General features: G+C 42.5%; 1 protein-coding gene across 1 annotated transcript; it reads left to right on the plus strand.

The window, feature by feature from the left end:
- The first annotated feature begins 1,018 nt into the window (after positions 1 to 1,018).
- ears2 (glutamyl-tRNA synthetase 2, mitochondrial) lies at positions 1,019 to 22,771 on the plus strand. Its single transcript, XM_086156117.1, has 26 exons — positions 1,019 to 1,424; positions 3,343 to 3,498; positions 3,718 to 3,907; positions 6,132 to 6,282; positions 6,360 to 6,681; positions 6,764 to 6,872; positions 7,790 to 7,943; positions 8,267 to 8,397; positions 8,471 to 8,606; positions 10,642 to 10,790; positions 11,741 to 11,873; positions 13,166 to 13,263; positions 13,899 to 13,974; positions 14,547 to 14,645; positions 15,487 to 15,610; positions 15,817 to 15,917; positions 16,008 to 16,088; positions 16,174 to 16,290; positions 16,640 to 16,844; positions 16,956 to 17,135; positions 17,210 to 17,280; positions 17,362 to 17,462; positions 18,462 to 18,616; positions 20,037 to 20,206; positions 21,122 to 21,232; positions 21,735 to 22,771. Exons 1-26 carry the CDS (start codon positions 1,289 to 1,291, stop codon positions 21,843 to 21,845), a joined length of 3,567 nt encoding a protein of 1,188 aa, XP_086012243.1. The 5' UTR covers positions 1,019 to 1,288; the 3' UTR covers positions 21,846 to 22,771.
- Positions 22,772 to 23,034: the final 263 nt, after the last annotated feature.

Consider the following 23,034-nt stretch of genomic DNA (forward strand, 5'->3'; position numbering starts at 1 on the left):
AAAACAGGTGTGAGATTACTGTCTGACTTTATCATCTACTAGGGTTGTCTTGTTTTGTTTCAAGCCTCTAGCAAATATTATACTATACAATCATTACATTACATTACATTACATTGCATTTGGCAGACGCTTTTATCCAAAGCGACTTACAATAGAAGCAACAACAATCAAAATAAACCTGATATTCTCATATTAGCTAACCTGCTAATTCTCTTTAATTCCTTTTTATTCAATAAATACAAGGATATTATTCATCCCCCTGTTCTGTGAAGGTTCTGGGTGAGACAGTGTGCGCGGCAGACCTGAAAGATAGTGTTTTGAAATAAATACAGTCTCCATATCAAGATATCAAGATATCATTACACACCAACAATGAGACAATAATTGTTTGTCCTGTGTGCATAGTGCACATTGTTGTCAGTGATTCAAAACAGATGACCTGAGAGCTATTCATGTGTGTGCGTGTGTGTGTGTGTGTGTGTGTGTGTGTGTTTGTGTGTGTGGGGGTGAATGCACAAATGAATGCCGAAGAAGCTCAACTGGTTTGTTGAAATTCTCATGCATCTTCCCCGGTGGGAAATTGAATGCAGAGGTGCGGCAAAAAAGGAAAAAGTAATAAGATAACAATAAAAATAAAGCTTTAATGGATTCTTTTTTAATCAAAAGTGGTTACAAATGTCAATGCAAATAAATCTTACAATGTTATTGCAAGTGTGTCATTTTTGTTTAAACATGTATTCAGTGTTATTCTGACTGAAAGTGTATTGACTAAATAGCAAAACTGTCTGATACTTTAAACATGTTATTTCCAAATCACAACTCTCCTCATGATGACCTTCCAGTGAACCCGGTAGGTGTGGTTTTTCTTTTAGACTTTTTAAACTGAATGTAATGTTTGTTTTTAATGATTAACTGACAAACTAGGAGGCATTTAATTGGGTTCCCACATTGAATAAGTAAAGAATAATCGGTTTGTCCGCTAGGTAGCAGTGTTTCTACAACCTCGGTCTCTATTCCATTTTTTTGTGCCCGTGAAGAAGATCTCCCCCTTGAGGACGCTGGATGTTTAACCTGAATATTTTGCTGTCAAAAAATTAGAAATACGTGAGAAAAATAAGGGAGATATATTTCATGTATCAACATTTGAGTTTTATCATGAGATTCAGTGAAAAATCGCGGGCGCTCGACTAGCTTTTAAGCTAGTTTTTAAGCTAGCTAGGTGACAGAGCTACAAATGTTGCGACAAGCTTCGCCGGTGTGACAGACGAAGCGCACAAGGCGCATTGCCATGCCGGGATTCAGACGCTGTTTTAGCGGCGCGGTGGGCCTCGTTGGGCCGGCCGTGGTCCGCAGCCTGGCCGGGGGGAGGTGCTGCTCCACGGTGCCGGGAGAGGTGAGGGTCCGGTTCGCCCCCAGTCCCACCGGTAAGACATGCGCCGCTCCGGAACCCGGAAGTGCGGGTAAACAAACCATGCATGTAAGCCAGTCCTGCAAACATATATATTCATATATAACTCAATATATAACTCAAAAATGGGTGAAAGATAAATTTCCATCGTCACCAGTTTCCTTTATCAAGAGATGATATAACATTTAGTTTTACTTTTAAGCATCAAAAGAGAGGAACTCTGTGTCAATGTTATTTTCGGCCTGGTCAAGTTCTTCATTCACAAAAACAGAATGCAAAAGTATTCTCCCAATTATACGTTCTCTATAAACGATTTTGAATTATACAAAATATCCTTAAAACTCATGGAAAGATCCTAAAAATATACAGTTTGATGTCTGAGATTCCTTGTGATTCCTAGTTAAATACATATCCTATTCCCCTTGCATTTTTTTTAATTTATTTACCTACCTACCTACCTACCTACCTACTTACTTACTTACTTACTTACTTACTTACTTACCTATCTATCTATCTATCTATCTATCTATCTATCTATCTATCTATCTATCTATCTATCTATCTATCTATCTGTTTTCCTTTATTTTTTCTTCTTAGAGCATTAAACATTTCTCACAAACCTTTAATACTGTTAACTTGTACAGTCAAGTGATTATATACAGAACGAATGTCCTCATGTCCTCTGCTTCCTCATCCCCGGTTGATTCATTGACATTCGATTCTACCTCGCCATGTTTGTTTGTCCATATGTATATCTATTCATACTATTTATGTTCAATAAAAAAATAAAATGAAAAAAAAAAAAAAGTAAGTCAGTCCTCCAGTCTGACTGCATTTCCTCTGTCTCTGCTGGAGAACCCCGACAGGTCCCTCTATTCTGCACACACTTGCCACTTGTAAACTATATTTTGAGTAATTATAATTGTGTTTGTCTGTATATTTTAATGCAGACAGACCCTTGCGTCTGATGTTCATGGAGTGGTGGTTGAAGTAAAGTATACAGGACTGTCTCAGATAATTAGAATATTGTGATAAAGTTCTTTATCTTCTGTAATGCAAAAAAAAAAACAAAAATTACTTTTAATGATATTCTAATAGTTTGGGATAGGATTTTTGAGTTTTCTTAAGATGTAAGCCATAACCAGCAATATTAAAATAATACAAGACTTGCAATATTTCATTTGATTTGTAATGAATCCAGAATGTATGACATTTTTGTTTTTGTAATTGCATTACAGAAGATAAAGGACTTTATCACAATATTCTAATTTTCTGAGACAGTCCTGTATATGTCCGGGGAAAAAATTAGCTCTGCAATTAAAGTAAAAGTGTAGAGGTTTTAGCCGACACGCTTAAATGTATCATGAGGCAAACGGTCTCTGTGTTTTCAATACAGAGCAACTGTTGTGTTAAGAAATAAATGTGTTGAATTTTGCCTTCTGCGCATCCTTAAATGTACTTTATATTCTGGTAGTTTAGTTCCTCATTTCGCAGCATGCGGTTCCGGTGTTTGACTACTCTAAAGTTAGAGAGACATCACTTTAATATTTACGCGTTCACAGCTTCACAATGATCACCCTACTTCCTGGTTACAAACCACATGTCCATGAACTGACCAATGAGCAGAAGCAGAACTCAGATTTAGGGAACCAAGTGAAAATCACAAGGCAAATTCACTAAACTATGTAAAGCGCTTTCTAACCCTGCTGGAAATATTCTAACATGCAAATACATACTAATGATAGCAACATGAATGTGCAGAACAGTTCACCAAAATACTGGAAGTAACTTTACTTGTAAATCTCACTATTGCCCCTTTGCATTGGTGAGCTTTAGAGAAACATCTCAATTTCGGATTTGTGCCGATGCATTTTATTCACTTATCTCAAAGAGTTATTCCATAAATATTTATCACATCTCCCCCCTTACGATAGGGTTCTTACACCTTGGCGGTCTCCGCACTGCCCTCTACAACTACATCTTCGCCAAGAAGTATGGCGGCTCCTTCATCCTCCGGATGGAGGACACTGACCAGAGCCGGCTGGTCCCGGGAGCGGCAGAGTCCATAGAAGAGATGCTGGAGTGGGCTGGTAGGAGCTTGGATTTATTATAAAGAAAAATCCAGAAGATTAAAATATAACGCACCGGTCTAAATAAGGCAAAAATGTAAGAAGGTTCATTTGCTGCCGCTCCACTAAAATAGATTGAATGCAATGTAAAGGATTCCTTAAGGTTGATTTCATGATTTATTAGCCGTATACTGAAATGACCCGGATGCAGAACCTGGTCTGTCTTTTGGAATACCGCAGGTATACCTCCGGATGAGAGCCCTGGCCGGGGTGGGCCGGCGGGCCCATACCTGCAGTCGCAGCGGCTGGAGCTCTACAGTCGGACGGCTTCGCAGCTGGTGGAGAGCGGACACGCCTACCGCTGCTTCTGCAGCCCGCAGAGACTGGAGCTGCTCAAGAAGGAGGCGCTGCGAAGCGGACAGACACCGAGGTAACAGTACTTTTGCAAAATAACTGAATACATTGATTTTTGACCATTGAGCTGTTTCTAAAAAACATAAGAATCTATATAATTGAAAAAAAGATCTGATCAAATAAATTCAAATTGGATTTTTCTAACACATTTCTAAGTACCGTATTTTTTGGTTTACCGTATTTTCCGGACTATAAGTCGCGTTTTTTTTCATAGTTTGGCGGGTGGTGCGACTTATGTGTGAAATAATTGAGCTCACTTGCTCTGATGTGTGTGTGTCTGTGTCTGCGTGTGTGTCTTTAATATAACAGCGATCGTCACACACACATGCCAACCAATCAAAATTCAGCGGGGGCGGGTCATGGCAGAAGTGCGTTGTGAAAAAAGATGCTACCAGCGACTTCTGTTCCTATGAAAATTGATCATTTCAACATTCGCGCTAACTTATAAAAACAAAAACAAAAATGGCACCGAAAAGAAAATCATATTCTGCAGGTTACAAGCTGGAAGTAGTGAAATATTGCAGCCGAAAATGGTGATCGAGCAGCAGAAAGAAAGTTTGAAGTTAGTGAGAAACTTGTAAGGGACTGGCGAAAAGCGGAGGTTACTCTTACTGAAATGAAGAAAACTAAAAAAGCTAATCGCGAGCTAAAAGCTAGCTCGGCTAGAGGAACGAGTTCACACTTGGGTGCTTGAACAACGTGTTGCCGGGTGAGGCTTGTCAACAGGACAGTTGCGTCCTCACACCCAGATAGTTGCCAAGGAGATGAATAGAAATGACTGCGGGAGGACCTTCCTGGTGTTACCGCTTCATGCAACGCAATCGCCGAAATATACGGTAATTGAAAAAAGATCTGATCAAATAAATCCAAATTGGATTTTTCTAACACATTTCTAAGTACCGTATTTTTCGGACTATACTTCGCTCCGGATTATAAGTCGCACCAGCCAAAAATGCATAACAAAGAACGAAAAAAACATATATAAGTTGCACTGGAGTATAAGTCGCATGTTTGGGGGGAAATTTATTCGAGAAAATCCAACACCAAGAATAGACATTTTATCTTGAAAGGCAATTTAAAATGAAAATAGAATAGAGAACAACAGGCTGAACAAGTATAGCCTATATGACGAACTGAGAACGTGCCTGATAGGCTATGTTACACTAACATATTACGGAAACAGTCATTCAAACAACTATAGCATATAGCACATGCTACAACCAAACAATCGATGTCACTCTTCATCCCTAAATCCAACGAAATCTTCTTCTCCGTTGTCACTTCTGAACAACTTTGCCAACTCCGAAGGTAGACAACGCATCGCCTCCGCTTCTACAGGTACGTCGCTTACGTCAGAGTCATCGTCACTGATAGAGAGGCGATTGCGTTGCATGAAGCGGTAACACCAGGAAGGTCCTCCCGCAAACTCATTCATATTCATCTCCTTGGCAACTACCTGGGTGTGAGGACGCAACTGTACTGTTGACAAGCCTCACCCGGCAACACGTTGTTCAAACACCCAAGTGTGAACTCGTTCCTCTAGCCTTGGCCAGCTAGCTTTTAGCCCGCGGTTAGCTTTTGTAGTTTTCTTTATTTCAGTAATCTTAAACTCCGCTTTTCGCCAGTCCCTTACAAGTTTCTCACTAACTTCAAACTTTCTTTCTGCTGCTCGATCGCCGTTCTCGGCTGCATATTTCACGACTTCCGGCTTGTAACCTGCAGAATATGATTTTCTTTTCGGTGCCATTTTTGTTCAGCTCTTCCCAGTTGTTTTTATAAGTTAGCGCGAATGTTGAAATGATCAATTTTCATTGGTACAGAAGTGGCTGGTAGCATCTTTTTTCACCACGCACTTATGCCATGTCCCGCCCCCGCTGAATTTTGATTGGTTGGCGTGTGTGTGTGACGATCGCTGATATATTAAAGACACAGACACAGACACACACACACACATCAGAGCAAGAGAGCTCAATAATTTCACACATAAGTCGCACCCCCGGCCAAACTATGAAAAAAACTGCAACTTATATTCCGAAAAATACGGTAAAATGTGTATGTTCTATGTTTTCTGTCGTCAACTTGTAAAGCATCTTTGTGTACCTTGAAAAGCGCTATACAAATCGTGTGTATTATTATTATTAAAAGGGGTTCCTTATTTCTTCAGTTGAATTTTAGAGCATTAGAGACAATTTATTTTTTAATTTTAATGCTTTAAAGCAGAAGCCCCCTTCTCTTTCCAGGTATGACAACAGGTGTCGCCACCTCCGGGCGGAGCAGGTCCAGGAGAAGTTGGCTCAGGAGGCCCCGCACGTGATCCGCTTCCGTCTGGAGGAAGGAGTGGAGCCTTTCCAGGATCTGGTGTTTGGATGGAACCGTCACGACGTGGCGCAGGTGGAGCTGGATCCCCTCACCCTCACCGTCTCACCCGAATCCCACCCATCCGAACGTGCGTCCTGTCCCCTCCCCAGGTGGAGGGGGACCCCGTGGTGATAAAAGCCGACGGCTTCCCCACCTACCACCTCGCCAACGTGGTGGACGACCACCACATGCGGATCAGCCACGTGCTGCGCGGCTCCGAGTGGCTCATCTCCACCTCCAAGCACCTCCTCATGTACCGCGCCCTCGGCTGGCGGCCGCCCGCATTCGGACACCTGCCGCTTCTCACCAACAAAGACGGCAGCAAGCTGTCCAAGAGGCAGGGGGACATTTTCATCCAGAGCTTCCAGAGGGCCGGCGTCCTTCCCGAGGCGCTGCTGGACGTCACCACCCACTGTGGCTCCGGATTCGACGGTGAGTGTCAGGCGAGGAGGAGATGTTTTTTTTTTTAATCGTCGGGGGAATCAATCGTCTCCCCGCCTCCGTCGGCACGCAGCCAACCGGACGGGTCGCACGCTGGAGGAGCTGATCTCCGAGTTCAGCCCCTCGAAGATCACCACGCACTCGGCCCTGCTGGACCTGGACAAACTGCCCGAGTTCAACAGGTGAGAAGCGGCGTTTTCGTGCACGCGCTGAACGTGGTACCGCCACCCGATGACAGACATCATTACATTACCTTACATTACATTTGGCAGATGCTTTTATCCAAAGCGACTTACAATAGAGGACATAAGCACTGCAAATAACACTTGCAAATACAAGATGCACAGGAAATATACAGAACAGTAAGCTGGGGTTTTGTTTTTTTTTTTTTCCCAAGACAAAGACGTACACATACATACACACACACACACTGCATAGCCTAACTTGGTGCCTAACCTGATCTGGGGCATCAGCGCAGTAAAAAGTCCTGAAAGAGAAAAGTTTTTACCTGTTTCTTGAAGGTTGAGAGAGATGATGCTAGTCTTATTGCTTCCGGAAGTTTGTTCCACCACTGAGGTAGTAGAACTGAGAACAGTTTTGCCTGAGATCGCTAAGAGCGAGAAAAAGGTACTGCTAGTAGGTTTGTATTAGAAACGATTCGACGATTCGTGAGCCACATTTCATTCACCAATAAATGTCGGATATCAGTATGCAACATTTAAATGCTAAATTCATTTTTAAGCAACGCATTTATAACAGTCTGATCATTTCCTGAGTCATCTTATGGAATTTTTGGGCCTGTTTGTGGCTAGATATTCGCCAATTACATTGATCAATTCAAGGTCATCTTAATTTTATTGTGTTTTTTTTGTAAGGAATTCATTAATATTTGCATATATGCAGGTAATTGCCATCTTACTTGTGGCTTAAAATGAACTGATTTTAAGTGAGGAATGTAGACAGAAGGGCTGTATACCATAATCAAATGATCATTGATTATCAGACATATTGATGGATCAACCTCCTTTAATGATTGGAAGAATTTGACTGTTTTTTTTTTAGTCCGGTTTGTTCCACATTTTTTTCTCTGTGATGACAGAATCCACCTGCAGCGGCGCATTGAGGATGAGGAGCAGTGCGGTCTGCTGATAAAGGAGCTCCAGGGTCAATTCCCGCAGGCCTGCACGCCCGAGACGCAAGACCTGGAAGTCGTGCGCGAAGATTACATCAGGCGCATCCTGCACCTCCGTAAGGTAAACAGGACGCTTTGCATCATCCGTTGTCTGCGACGCGCCGGGATGCGGTGTACGCGCAGGCGAAGGACACCTGGATTCTGCTGTCACCTCGCATTCGCGGCAACAGGAAAGGTGTCTCTGACAAAGCGGCGGCTCTCCCGGGCCCGGTCGGCGGAGAAGCCACTGTCGAGATCATCTTCATTTGCACGTCTGCACATGCGAAACGTTCCTGGCGCCGAACTCCAGAAATGTGCTAACAGACGCTAACATCGCAGATGTTAAGATAACGTTCTTTCTCTCACTTTTGTTTTATTTAGATTGTGATCTCTCCCCCTCCTCAGGGTCACATATCCTCCCTGAGGGAGCTGCTCAGCCCGGCGTACTCGTACCTGTGGGTGCGTCCTTCCTTCTCCGCCAAGCAGGTGGCGGCGCTCACCGCCGAACCCCGCCACATCGCCTCCTTAGTGCTGAGGTAGGTAGCGCCTTCAGAGCTCCACCTGGACGCCTCCCTCCGGTGGTGAAACGCATTCCCGCCCGCGTCGCAGGCTGATCGAGGAGCGCGGCGAGGAGCTGGCGGTGGATCGGATCGCCGGAGACCTGAAAGCGCTGGCCAAGCAAACCAGAGCCACCAAGTACAGGGAGGTGATGAAGCTGCTGCGCCTGGTTCTCAGCGGCCTGCAGGTAAGCGGGCTTCTTGAATGTCCGATGATTCTGTATTCCCGCTGCGAAGCCGCCTCGTGACTGAAAAGCTCCAGGAGCTGTCCAGATCAAATTCCATTCCAGGAAGTAGCCTCCTCCAGGGGAAGTTTTTAGCTTCGCAAGCGGTAAGGGACCTCTGCAGGGAGGGAGAGGAAGACGACACGGACGACATGAAGACCAAAGTTCATCCATAGGTCAGGGGTCGGCAACCCGCGGCAGTATTTACACTGCGGCTCCGAGTAGCTTGGGAAAATAAATTATAAATATTTCATTGAGGTGTATTACATTTGTTCAAATTCCTTTTTTGAACTTTTAGTTCTAAGTTGGAAGATTTTTGTGATCTTGAAATATTAAATAAAATTATATTTATTATTTTTCGCCGCTCAAAATAACGTCACACTCGCGGAAGCTGATATACCCGCCAGCCGGAAAAGTCCCGATTTGCAGAAGCTCAGGAGCAGAAGTCCCATAAACCAGGTAAAATAAATATTTATGAAGATATTTTGCAAATATTTATTTTTTATTGTTTACTGACACAGTGATTTTTTTTCCCGATTTATTTTTAAAAATCAGGTCAAGGCTCCGCTACACGCTCTGAAAGCCCAAACCTCAAAATGAGTTCATTACATAAATAAAATTTAATTTTCTATGTAATACTTTGTGAATTTCAGAAGCAACACACTACACACTTGTTTATACAGAGTGTAAAGGTAATTAAAAGCAATCTATACAGTGGTACCTTTATTTTAGACGTCAAAAAGTAATTGCGGCTACCAGTATTTTCTTTTCCGAGGAAACCGGGTCCAAATGGCTCTTTGGGTGTTACGGGTTTCCGACCCCTGTCTCAGGCAATAACCATAAACTGTCAGATGAGTTCAACTGTTTTCATCTTGTCCCCCCCGGAAGCCCTGGAAGCCGCTCTGTTGCGTCGCAAGCCAGAAGAGCTTCGTCGCCCCATTTTCCTCGCTCCTTCTTTCCACTTTGTCACAAGAAAACATCTGACCCGCGACCACGGCAGTTGAAAAATTGGTGCACCGCAGTCTGCGAGAAGCATCCGTTAACGGGTGCGGCTCATGAGCTCCACCGAGCATCGTGGAGTTCCTACGGAAACATAAAAAGCTCCTGCGTCCGAGCAGGAGTTTGCACAAAGAAGAGGTCTAGTTCCCTAAAAGAATCAAGGAGCTGCAAAAAGTGGCGCCGCACAGTCACACACCAACACTGCAGTCGCATTTCACCTGCATGGGGGCTCTAATTATTTTTTATTTTTACATAATAACAGATGATGGGCTTACAGTTTTCTTTTTGCACCCCAAGCGGGTGAGGGTGTCAACTGCTCCGCTCTGGGTGATAGCAGAAAACCTGACTCATCTCGTTCACGTAGTCTAGAGCTGAGTGCGAGGAGACCTTTCACGAAGAAGCGCGATCTCTCTTTCCGCGGCCCCAAACCGTCACACCCCGCCAGAGGAAGTTGAGTCTTCCTTCTGAAGCTTTTCATAAGGGTCTCAAGGCCCCCGGATCAGGAACTAGTAGAAAGTGCAAATGTTTTTCTGGGTAAACGCTGCGCCAGACCGCGCGTCTAATCCTGCATTTTTTGCTCGTGATCAGCCGGAGGGAGAACTAGAAAGAGCAAACCGTCTTCACACAATCCCAGCTATAGCCGGGCATTAAAAAACGCAGCAAATCTATCAAAGCCCACTGTTTAGTATGTGTCAGTGGATTCATTTTCTGGGCCGAAACCCAAGGCGGTGGCTTTCAAACCTCCTAGTCTGACTTAGATAAGGCCGGAGGCCTGAGATTATTTAAAAAAAAAAAAAAAAGTTCATTTTCTGCAATGTCAAAATGCATCATTATTATGTCTGCACGTGTCATTGAATAAGCATCTCCTAAAATAGCTGGATTTTAAAAAAAATAGCTAGAAATCCCGCGTTGACTCAGCCTCCTTGAGAATGAAGGGAGGAAGTGATTTGTGACACGGTTCGAGGTCATCGCTTTGACCGATCCCTCTGTGAACCCGCAGCAAGGGCCCAGCGTCGCCGAGATGATGGTGTCCCTGGGGCCGGCAGAGATCAGCCACCGCTTCCAGAAACTTCTACTGGTTCCTGACGCCGCTGACCCCCACAGCCCGGAGCCGGGGGAAAGAGGACTGAAGCCTGTGCAGGAATCCGCGCAATAAGTTAAATAAAAATGACTGTAAATATGGAAGCTCGGGTGTCGTGTGGTGTATTCTCCACCTTCGGGAAGTACCCCGGGTGTTTTCTGCACACAGATGTTCTTGTGCTCCCATCCAGAAATTTAACTGATGAAGTGAAACGGGTTTTATTTATCACAGCAGAAGGTGGCGGTGGTGGGGGAACAAAAAAACTTTCCACCGAGGCCCCTTTGAGTGATTGTGAGAAAACACCAAACAAATTACTGCCGTTGGAAGTACTTTCAGGTGCTTTCTGAGGAAAAGTATTTCACAATGGAATATACTGTTTCAATCATGTTTAAATCAGATTTAAATGAAGGAAACCCATTCATTAATTGTACAATCACTATATATAATAGTGTGTGCACTTATAAACAAGTTGTAATAGAAGACTATCAGCCAGAAAAAAAGCTGTATGATGCTGTATGGACTGGAAAACTGTGACGAAGACGAAAAGACGAGGTAGTTTGGTCGCAGAGATGAAGATGCTGAGGTTCACTTTGGGAGTGACGCGGCTAGGATCAGGAAACGAGCCCATCATAGGGACAGCACAAGTTTAATGTTTTGAAGAAAAGGTTTTAGATGGTTGGGTCATGTACTGAGGAGGGAGAATGAATATATTGGTAGACATGCAGGAGTTGGAGGTCCAGAGGAAGACCAAAGAGAAGCTTTACGGACATAGTGAGAGAGGATACAGAGAATAGATTTGAAAATAAAAGGCTGATTCGCTGAGGCGACCCCTGAAGGGAAAAGCCGAGGGGAAAAAAAAGAAGATATGCAGGTTTTCCCTGCAATCATGATTTGTCCGGTCACCCCGCTGCAGGAGTTCTGCAGATAAAAACAAATGTGACGAGAACGCGCATGCGCACAACGAACTTACTGTTGAGGGGGGGGTGTGAGTGTCACATGGTGTCCCGCGAGCGCTCAGACTTTGTGACAGCTCCGCTGCCAGCGGCGGAGGGACACAGCGGGCTACCGGCAAACAAGCGAACCGGCCGGGGGGGCGGCAGCAGCGACAATGGCGACCGGAGGCAGCGGGGAAACTTTGGAGTCGCAGCTCAGTGAGTTGGCAGCGTAGAGATGTTTTTTTTTTTTTTTTTAAATGTCATTATTTGTATTTATTTGTTTGTGTCTCGCGCTGACTCGGCTCGTCAATCAGCGCTAGCTAACTTCTCGTTAACGGTAGGCACGTAAAGGCACCTCTTTAAATCCTTGTCACCGGACAAGCTCCTCTTTTAAACGATATTTTTTTTATTTCGTTTTTATTAAATTCTTGTGTTTGTTTCTTTTATTAACTTTGGCTGTTTTGTTGTGCTGCAAAAAAAGTTGAGAAACGCTAGTCTCCGAACAGGAAGTTGGTCAGCTCGTGCGCGTGACTCGGCGCAGGCACGTGCACGAGCTGACGATAAGTTTCTAGAATACATGAAAATAAAAACACGAAAAAATATATTTACGAAATATCATGAAACTGCACTTTTATCAGGGAAGATTTAAACATCTAGGATCGAAACCAATCAAGACCACGACACAACAGACCTCCCGCGGAAATTCACCTTTTCACATTTCTTTTCATGTCTTTTATTTCTGCATTAGCATTAAACAAATGTCACCATTCATGTATATGTTCCACGCTAATATAGTTTTTGCTTCTTTTTCCAGTATTTTCTATCTACAATTCGTCAAAGAGTTGTTTAATTTATCAACTGATGTCTTACCTTGGATTTTTCTTAGTTACTTTCCAAAAGCAATGCAATAAAATGCACTTTTTTGCATTGAAAGTGCTGAAAACCCAATAAGTTTATTGTAATGTCACCCTCGCCAATGCCTCAACTACTATTAGATAAGTGGCGTTTTTATGTGAGATCACTTTGTTTCATAATTTCATGACTCCATACAAGCGGCATTTGAAGACATTGTATGTAGGACAAATGCTGTAATCAGACACTATCTTAAGTATCTTACAGTGTATAAAAGCAAACTTGGAACAAATCACAAGTGTCAAACATGTTTACTTATTGTTATTATGACATAATGATGATTACCCTGGAATTAAAAGTTCTCCTAAAATACGTTGACATTTAGAGAATTGAGTAGTTAATTCTATTAAAAGCACAAGCAGATTAGTTCATAGAGGCTTCTTAAAAGACTCAAACCTCTAAAATAAATGGATGCCAAGCTGTAGCTTTGAGGCCTTTTGTTTATAAATGTGGCAACACAGGTTTAGTCCTTTTTGCGCATGGTTTATTTTCAGTTCTTCATTAAAATTTGATTATTGTGCAGGTAATGTATGCAAATTTTTATCCCGGGTCCATCTGGTTCAGTGTCAGCGTTATCTTCTTTATGATTACCTTAGTTCTGTGCTTCAGACCAGGTCACTGACCCGAGCAACCAGGAAGACAGATGGGACTGTATCCAGGGCTTCTACCAGCTGGTCAATCAGGAGAGTGATGGGTGAGCTGAGCATTCCTATTTAATTCACGATGATCATCAGGTGCTGAGAATGAAGTAAAGTTTTCATGGAGACTAGCTTCTCCTAGATGTGACTGAAACACACTGGTGGTGATTCAGAAAGCGTTGCTTCACATCCATGTTGTGATATTTTTAGTTACTTCACATGTCACAGACATGTGGACCAACTTGTGTAGCATCCTTTTACCTATTTCACATTTCCTTTTACCAAGATATTGATAAAAACTCATGTTTTTATTATTGTCTACTAGGTGCCACAGTGACATTTTAAGTACCACAGATTATTGTAATGTGTTATTTCTGAGGAAAGTCATCTGTCGTGCACTGTCTGTCTTTATTGGTTGAGTTCCTGTTCAACACGTTCAGAAAACAAATTCCTGTTTTTCTGTCGTTTCATTGGAATGTAGGTAAATTGGCCTTTGGTCAAAAAGTCCAACTTTGTCAAATTCACACAAAATTCTTGAAATAAAAATAAAAAAAATAACAATTTGGCTGTTTTAAAATGGTAAAAAAAATGTAAATAGAAAAATACCTGCCCATATTCTTGTCCTGCCTCAGCAAAGCTGGATTCATACCAGGTTTCCTCCTATCCGTCTGAACCGTCCCTTCTGCCGTAGCCCACAGGTAGCCATCCGTCTTCTTGCTCATAAAATCCAGTCCCCCCAGGAAAAAGAGGCTCTGCAAGCTCTGACTGTAAGTAACATGACTAGTCATCTTCATGCGTATTTGACAGATGTGACAGCTGTGTTTAGATCTCAGTATTCACAACACCAAACACACAAGAACAGAAGAATTTGCTCTTTTTCAAAATAAAACAAATATCTCTTCTTGTCAGGCAGGAGGTGAATATTCCCCATGGTTTGGAGACTGATGTTATAGATCTGTGTTTATTTATTGCAACCTCTCATACCAACATTGTTCAAGCTTTATTAAAAAGGTACAAGCCTTCCTTTTAAAGACAACTGGCTTTTGTCCTTTCTGAACCAGGAAGATGGTTCTGTTGCTAACATTTATCACATGCTTATAGAGAAACTATGTGGGATTTAATCATCATCTGAACCAGAAACGACAGCACACACTGTGTTGTATTTACCGCATTGTCTCATTCAAAGCATCACGTGTTTTAGATTATGAGACATTTCGGTGTCGGTTAACCGACAACAGGCAGAAACCAATCAATTTTTCATCCTTGGTTTTGCAAATAAGTGTAGTATGATATTTTCACGTGAAGACTCGTCTGCTGATGTGTGCTCTGTTCCTCGCAGCTTCTGGAGGCGTGTATGAACAATTGTGGCAAGAGATTCCACAGCGAGGTGGCAAAATTTCGATTCCTCAACGAGCTCATCAAAATCTTATCACCAAAGGTATGGATTAGTGCTGCTCGTCAGGAGACATGGGTGTCTGGAAGCCAGAGGCAAAGCTTTAAACAATATTGTCCGCAAATGTATCAAGCCAAGATGTTGAAAGCTAGTGAATAATATTTGGGCCACACATATGATTAGTCATTGTGAGCATGTGATGCTGACATTAGCTCATAGCTGCCGAGCTCCGTCTGAGGTCAACCACAGAGCGGAAGAACTGAGAAGTAAACCTGCCTACACTTAATGAGAAGTTGTTAAGTACGTGTGCTCCAGAAACATTTCATTGAGGTCAGCAGTTTAGATTTAAAACAAAAAACTGTCCAGTCCTCAAAACATAAACCCATGTCTGGAAAATAGAAAGATCCCATGCATTTAATGCCCGCACTGAATATTAATACTGTTTTGAAGTGGCTGTCATTGGGCTCCATGACAGCAATGCTATTCAGAAATCTACATTTGAATGTGGTTAATCGTTTTATTTTTTGATATTATGATCTTTTCAACTTCTTCTATGCATTGACTAACTCGCTAGTCCTGTTCTTGCTCATATTGTCTGCTACAAAGTGAAATTCCTAGCCAATGTATGTCATCCAGCTGCGCTTATGAACTAGACTCCAACTGAAAATATTGAATTAATATTGTAACAGATAGTATTGACTTTTTAATGATAGGGGAACAGAAAAAAACAAAACAAAAAACAAAACCTTGCCCAGCTCACAGTCTGACATAAACATTGTTGAGGCCGTTAATGTAATACTATCATAATGGCGGCTCAAAGATACAACATTGGCTGTTCATACAAAACCCCTCTTCCTGCCTTACTTTGTCTTGCTTCTGCGAGCAGTACTTTGGCACATGGACTCCCCAGGCGGTTAAAGACAGACTGACAGAGGTTCTGTACGGCTGGACGTTGTGGCTCAAAGAGGAGCCCAAGATTCTGGAGGCCTACAACATGCTCAAGAAACAAGGTCTGGCAAACAGCATGACGAAAATCAGCTCCAACTTTCTGCTAAATAAGACTTCTTCGAGGCATCGCTCTCTGAATTGTGATTATCGGTTGACTTAAAACACGCGCTCTGTATTTATCCCTCAAACATCTAAGGGTGTAACATGAAATCACTCCACTCTGTATGTCCATGTGGAGACCTCAGTGTTCCTGTTCTTGTCATTTTAGGCCTCATAAAGAAAGATCCTAAACTGCCAAGCACGGTCATAATGGCTCCTCCACCTGATAGATCCATAGGCTCAGTGTTTGACCATGAAGACAAGGCTGAGGTGAGTGTTTGTGTGTGTGTGCGTAAGTGTGTAATGCACATATGCCGAGCTTAAAAATCACCCTGCTCATATTGATGTCTCTCTCATCAGCTCTTGGCCCGGCTCTTGAAAAGCGGACGTCCAGAAGACTTGGAAACGGCCAACAGACTCATTAAAAACACAGTCAAAGAGGTGGGGGTGCTGAGCCACCGTGCCCGCCAGCGTCCCTGCCTCTGCTGCGGTATGAACTGTGTGTACGTTTGTCAACGTGTTTTAGGAGCAGGAGAAGGCAGAGAAAGCATCAAAACGTGAATGTACTCTGAAGGAGGTGGAGAGAAGCGCCAAGCAGCTCAGAGACATGCTGGAGCAGCACGATGACAGCAACGATATCAAGGTAAAAAGACTGATTGACACATTATGTCGCCACAGTTTCCACAGAACTGTACAGGACCTTTCTATAGTCATGGAGCTAAAATTTGAGTCAAAATTATCTCAGACATCAGCCAGCAGCTCCCAAAGTATGTCTGAGGAAATCTTCGAACAATTCAAGTAAAACGCAGAATTATTCTATCTAGGAAAAACACATTTCTGTTGATTTTCACAAAAGTTAATTGAGCTGATTAACAGAAGAGGATCTCTTGTGTTTTTCACCCGAAACCAAACTGATGAATCCAGAAAGTGACATTGGAGAGACTCTCTCTGTGGAAGCAGACGGACAGTATTTGTTTCTCGTCCCGCCGCAGGCCGTGTACGAGAGCTGCGACCGGCTGAGGCCAAGTCTTTTCCGCCTGGCGAGTGACACAATGGATGACGACGCAGCGCTCGCTCAGATCCTGGCCGCCAATGATGAGCTCACTCTGGTGGTCAATGCCTACAAGGAGAGAGTTGGACGAGGCGAGTGCAACGGGAGGAGGAACGCAGAAGAAATAACCGCTGACAAGAATAAGAGTACGGCAACCCAGCAAAGTGCCCGATGATTTTCTCTTAGCTCATGAAAACCTCTCCAGCTCGTGTTTTCTGTGTTTTAGCCTGTTTGTTCCTGTTCTTCTCCCTGAGCAGCTCCCACGTGTCCCAGAGAGATTAAGAGCTACCATCTCATCGACCTGTCTGCGTTGGACGCGCCGCAGAGCCACAGCACGGCTGATTCACCACTTGCCTTCGAGCCCTCGTCTCCCCCCGCGCCCTCTCGGCTGGACAGCGCCTTCCAATCAGTCGCTGGCCAGGATTTCACGCAGTCCGGTACGCCCACGCCACTTTGGAGACTCTAACAACTGAATTTAATTTTGTGGTGTTAAGTTGCATTGCACTTCCAGATTTATATCAGGGATCAAAAGCCAGCCATAATCGTGAGACTCCAATGTCCTATTACGATGAACTAATGCAGGTGAGACTACAGTGAAGCAGAAAGGTTCACACATGATTTTATCATCAAATCTGTTTTAACACCGTTTATCCTTTCTGCCAGCTAAACGGAGATTTTCACATAAGGAGTTCTGAGCAGTGCAATGGGCGTGGGCCCGCACTGACCGCCCGAGGATTTGGAGCCTCAGACACGAACAACTTGTGGTAGGTTGATGGGAAAATCAATGCAGGTTATGAAGTGTGCTTTGGAACCCTCTGGAATATATTGGAGTGACTTTGAGGGAGAAAACAGGGGGGGGCATTAAAAGAAATCTGGTTTACAACAGCTTGAAACATTTCTAATTATTAAACTGCTAATTTGCACTTTTTCAAAGGATGTTGTAGTTTTCCTTTGAATAAGGAATGATGATTTCTTCCCAATAACATGCTATAATCCAGGTAAATCTAAAAAATCTTGTGACTTTCAGATTGTGTACCCAAAGAATTACTTATATAAAGAAATATTGTAAAAAAAAAAAAAAGGCTTATAGGCTTATAGGTGGTCCTCACTTAACAATGGGTTACGTTCCAAGGGGTCTGTCATGAAGCGAAATACTACCGTACAATATTTGCATATATATATATATATATATATATATATATATATATATATATATATATATATAAAATATCGGCCATTTGTACTGTACTATTTTACCTCTTGTTCCTTGAAAGTTTATATTTGCATGAATATAGGCCAATTATAGGTGCAGGTAAGTGCGTACAATCCGCTGCCAGTGCATGCCGCGCATATTTTAATATTGCACGTATTTTAATATTATCGCAAAGCTCGTCATAACTCTCGAGTTGTCGTTTAACAGAGTACGTTAAGTGAGGACCACCTGCAGATTGTAACGATGACATCTAAAATAGGCCATTTATAATCATAAAAAATTGTGATTGGTTTTCTGCAGACCATCCTATTTACAATCGGAATGATTGATGTTAAGGCTTTTCTTAATATGCTGCATTTTACTTCCTTTATTCGACAAGTATTTGATCAGCATGAAGTCATGTGAATATATCTATTATTTAAGTAGACTTGTGTATCAGTTAATTTTGGTTGATAAGATCATCACCGCTGCAATGATGAGACTGGAAGAAAACAAATAAACAAAGACCAAGTCCTTGTTTCTAAACTGACTGTTGCTTTTCTTCCACCAGCTCAGAGAATCAACACTTTACAAGTTCCAAATCCCCGTCCAAGACACAGAAATCCCCAAACGACCGATCTGGTGCGGAACTCATACCAGAGGACGGCCCTAGTGTGCCTCATTCTCTGAAGAACATCTTCGTTCCCATGGAAACCGTCAGACCGAGTATGTTAATACCAAGTGAAATATCTGTGAATGAGGGCCCTTGACCACGAAGCACTGATTTCTGAGCATCAGAGTTGTGGTTTCTAACACTCACTCACTCTCTCTCTCTCTCTCTCTCATACACACACACACACACACACACACACACACACACACTCAGCTGCTACCAGTGTTTGTAGTCAGTCACAGATGTCTGTTGGTCTCAGGAAAATGCTTTCCAGCTGTCAGACACACATCATAAAAACAGGATTTGGCTGAGACAGGTTCTACACTGGTCCTGACAAAGTACAGATTTTTATAATTAAAGACCGCTTCTTATTTTTATTTCATTTTTTTAACCTTGGAAGTGTCCACAGTAAGAAACATAACCATGCATAACACTCAGGGAAGGCTCTAATGCAGGGGTGGGCAAACTTTTGACACTTTATTGACACATTATATTTTATTGACACTTTATATTTTATTGTATTTCTTATTCTCCCTCCTTCCTACTATTATCTATTATTGTTATGTTTCGCTTGAAACTCTGGCACAACAATTTTCTTAGGGATAAATAAAGTTGTTCTTATCTTATCTTATCTTTTTAGCTTAGGGGCTGCATTGACTTAAAATTTGACAGACGTGCCGAGTCACCACAAGATACGATACATATAAAACAAAAACGCATTTGTTAACAGTACATATCAAACTTGAAAATAAAACCAGCTTGGTTTTGAAGGTTCTGACATTATCTTGCATTTCATGCACAAACCAGTTTTTCCCTTGTAGCTTCACGTCCAGCTCAGTCATGTGTGTCAGTATGTCCACAGTAAAGGGTATATCCAAAAAACAATCCGTGTCATTCAGCTAAGGAAAATTCTCAAATAGCTCTAAAGATGAAATAATCTCTTGTTTGAGCTCCTACATTCATTGATCCAATCATTCAATCATTCACATCAATAATAAGAATAAGAATAAGAACAACTTTATTAATCCCGAAAGAAATTGCTGTGCCAGAGTTACAGAAAATATAACAGTAATAAATAATAAAGAAAAGGCAGAATTAGAAATAAAAATAAACTATAAACTATAAAGTGTCTCAGTGAAACTATAAAGTGTCTTGGTAAACAGTGATAAAACTATAAGTGTCTTAGTAACAAGTGAGGTAAGGAGTGCACAATAGTATGATAGAAGGGAAAATTTTAGTGTAGCTGTTATGAGATGAAATATTGCACAGTGAAATGAAATATTGCACAGTTTTTGTTTTTTTTAGGTTAAAGATAGGTTTTTATGGTTGCCGGCGGCTGAATGGAGAGTGCCAATCAAGTGCCAATCTTTGGCGGGCCGGTTTAAGACAAACCTTCTTCTGCCATTTGACTTCAGAGCTGACCTGCGTACCTCTGTTTTTGCCCACTTCATGGAACGGCGCTTTGTGTTGTAGGTCAGCTGGAGCCCATCACTCTGTTCGACCGGGGAGGCGTCCACGTCTCGTTGCATTTCACCAGAGACCCCCCACCTGGTCACCCCGCTGTGGCTGTGGTGGTCATCTCCACCGTCAACACCTCCGCTCTGGATGTCCGAGAGCTCCTCTTTCAGGTTTCTGTTCCAAAGGTATTGAGACATTTGTGGCATTTTCTCTACCAGGCCGTCTAGACATTTTAAATGTATGTTTGAACTTGTCATTGGGCCAAAGTGGACCGTATTACACCTTCAAGAAACAGGTAAAAACTGTTCTCTTTCAGGACTTTTTACTGTGCTGATGCCCCAGATCAGGTTAGGCAGCAAGTTAGGCTATGCAGTGTGTGTGTATGTGTACGTTTGTGTATGTCTTTGTCAAAACAAAAAAAAAAAAGAAAAAAATCACTAACCCAAGCTTACTGTTCTGTATATATTTCCTGTGCATCGTGTATTTGCAAGTGTATTTGCAGTCTCTATGTCCTCTATTGTAAGTCGCTTTGGATAAAAGCGTCTGCCAAATGCAATGTAATGTAATGTAATGTATTCCATCCTGCACTGTATATTTTCACTCTACTTTCTTTAAAGGGCCCGATACGGGCTTTTGTGGCATGTCAGAGAACACATTTAAATTAAGTTTGTTGTCATTTCCACATCAATTTCCTCTTGTCTTTTGGCACATCGTCATGTGATTTTTTTTTTTTTCTTTTTATTTATCTTTTGCTCAAGCTTGTTTAGATTTCTGGGGGAGAATGACTCAGCTTCTGAGTTCAGGTCTGAGTTCAGCCTCCCGAGGGATCGAGTGAACGAGTGCAATCTGTATGTTCTATTACAAATGCAGGATTTAAGCGTAAACTGCCCCTGCTGAAACGTCCACGCTGATTATTCTTGTATTATCCGGTTAGAGCTTGTTAATTAAAGGTATGACTTGAAGAAATTGAGGTGACAAAAAAAAAAACATGCAAAACATGAAACAAATCATGCCTTATATTTAATTTACGCTCAAAATCTGCGCTCAAAACCCAAAGCGGTGGTCGTCTGGTTGAACCTGATTGTCCCTCTGTCACACAGACCGTCTTGGTGAAACTCCAGCCGGCATCCATGACCCACCTCCCCCCTTACAACCCTCTACTGCCTCCACCTGCCATCTCCCAGGTGCTGCTCCTGGCCAACCCGCAGGCGGTGAGTTTGGACCGGATTTTCCAGGCAGAAAAAAGACCGATTTTTTTTTTTTTTATCCCGACATTTTCATCGGATTCTCGGGGGTTGACATTTTCGTGTTTGGGAGAAATACAGTCGTAGTTGCAGTGAAACCAGTTGCTTCCCTGTCGTCAAAAGGACTGACCTTCAACCCGTAGTGATGGGAAGGGTGGCGAACTTCCTCTTAAATGTGGAACATTCCACCTGTGGTGTGTTTTTTTTGTACCAGAAAAAGTTAGCATCTAACATCTCACCTCACCGCCGGAAGCCTTCATCCAGCCGCACTCTAGTTCTGAAGCTCCGGTTGCAAGAGAAACACAAAGTTATAATCCCGAGTTTAGACGTCTCAGACGCTTTCCTCCACACGTCAGACCTGAACAAAAGGATTTGTTTCTTTGATGATCTTTTACTGAAAAGACAGTTAATATGGATGTCACCCACAAATGTTATTTTCCCCGCTTGTTTCCTGTCCTCTGTCCCGCAGCGCAAAGTGCGTCTACGCTACAAGCTGACACTGACGCACGGAGAGCAGCATGTGAGCGAGACCAGCGAGATCCACGACTTCCCAGAATGGGGCTCTCTGATTGGCCGCTGAATCGCTCCGCTTCACACACACACACACACAAACACACTCCGAACACAGAAAAGAGGCGGCAGCATTCGCGGCGGATCCTCATGAGGTGAAAAGCTACCGGAAAAACATTCTGCCTTATTTTCAGACAAACATTTGATATTTTCACTTCAAATATTTGTCCGTCTGTCTCCGGCTGGATGTTGTGAAAATGTCTGGTTACTGTGCGGTACATGTTTGCTACGGCAGAGACTCAACCTAATGAAATACGCCCTGAACGCATGCTAAAGTATAATCTCCCCGCAAAAATGACACCAATTTATGAACCGCCTATTTGAATCTTTCTGAAATCAAGAGACAATCGATGTCCCAAAGGTCTCTTTATAACATGTCCCATTTTTCCAGGTGAATAAAAGTCACGTTGACCTGGAACTGATAAAATGCTGGCTGCTGGCAGGTTAGGAGCTGCTTGGAGCTTTTGCTTTTTTGCTGAGTATATTTGTTGTTTTTTATGTTTTTTTTTCTTTTTCACATCCCTCAATTTATGGTCAACTGTTTATATTTTTAACATGAAGCTTTAAGGACCTTATATCAGGAAGTGCAGTTGCGTAACAGTCGAGACGGGCTCCCTCGGCCCATTCAGGTTTAGAAAATTCTGCCGACTATACGGTTGCTGTTACCGTGGCGACGGCTTTTTCCTTATCAGCCTTTAAAAAAATATGTGTATTTGTTGTTTTGCCTGTGTAACATCCCAGGTTCTCAAAGTGCCTTTTGCTGGAAAATGAGTTTTAATATGTATTTATTCTGAGAGTATGGTTGTTTCTGGAGAGAGAGAGAAAAAAAACTCAGCATCCCGTGTTTGTTGGCGATTCCTGCCTCTTTTTTTGATACTGAAGTGTTTTTTTTTTTTTTCTGGAGTATAAAGTGACCAAATAAAGAGGTCTTGTCTGAAACACCTTCTTCTAGAAAAGACTGAAATCAGTGTTTCCTCACTTGGTTTTGACCTCGGAGCAAGAAAACTCCTTCATCGCCCACGACTCTCAGACAGACGTTGCGCAAGGTGAAAGGAATCTCTGGTTAATTTAACAAAAAGAAGTTTCAAAACTCTGTTTACATGCCTCTGAAAGCTTTCGGAAGTAAAACAAGGCCACGGGAATTTTTATTGAACAAACAGCTGTATTTATAGGGTACACTGATTTCATTTAAATATATA

The sequence above is a fragment of the Fistularia commersonii genome, chromosome 12 (genome assembly GCF_037954325.1).
Source record: "Fistularia commersonii isolate RoL2024-O1a breed Wild chromosome 12, RoL_Fcom_v1.0, whole genome shotgun sequence".
NCBI lineage: Eukaryota > Metazoa > Chordata > Actinopteri > Syngnathiformes > Fistulariidae > Fistularia > Fistularia commersonii.

Coding starts and splice junctions, on each gene's coding strand:
- ears2 (XM_086156117.1), top strand. CDS start 1,289: ATGCCGGGATTCAGACGCTGTTTTAGCGGCGCGGTGGGCCTCGTTGGG. Junction 13,264..13,898: donor GTCAATCAGGAGAGTGATGG/GTGAGCTGAGCA, acceptor CTTCTGCCGTAG/CCCACAGGTAGCCATCCGTC. Junction 18,617..20,036: donor CATGGAAACCGTCAGACCGA/GTATGTTAATAC, acceptor TTTGTGTTGTAG/GTCAGCTGGAGCCCATCACT.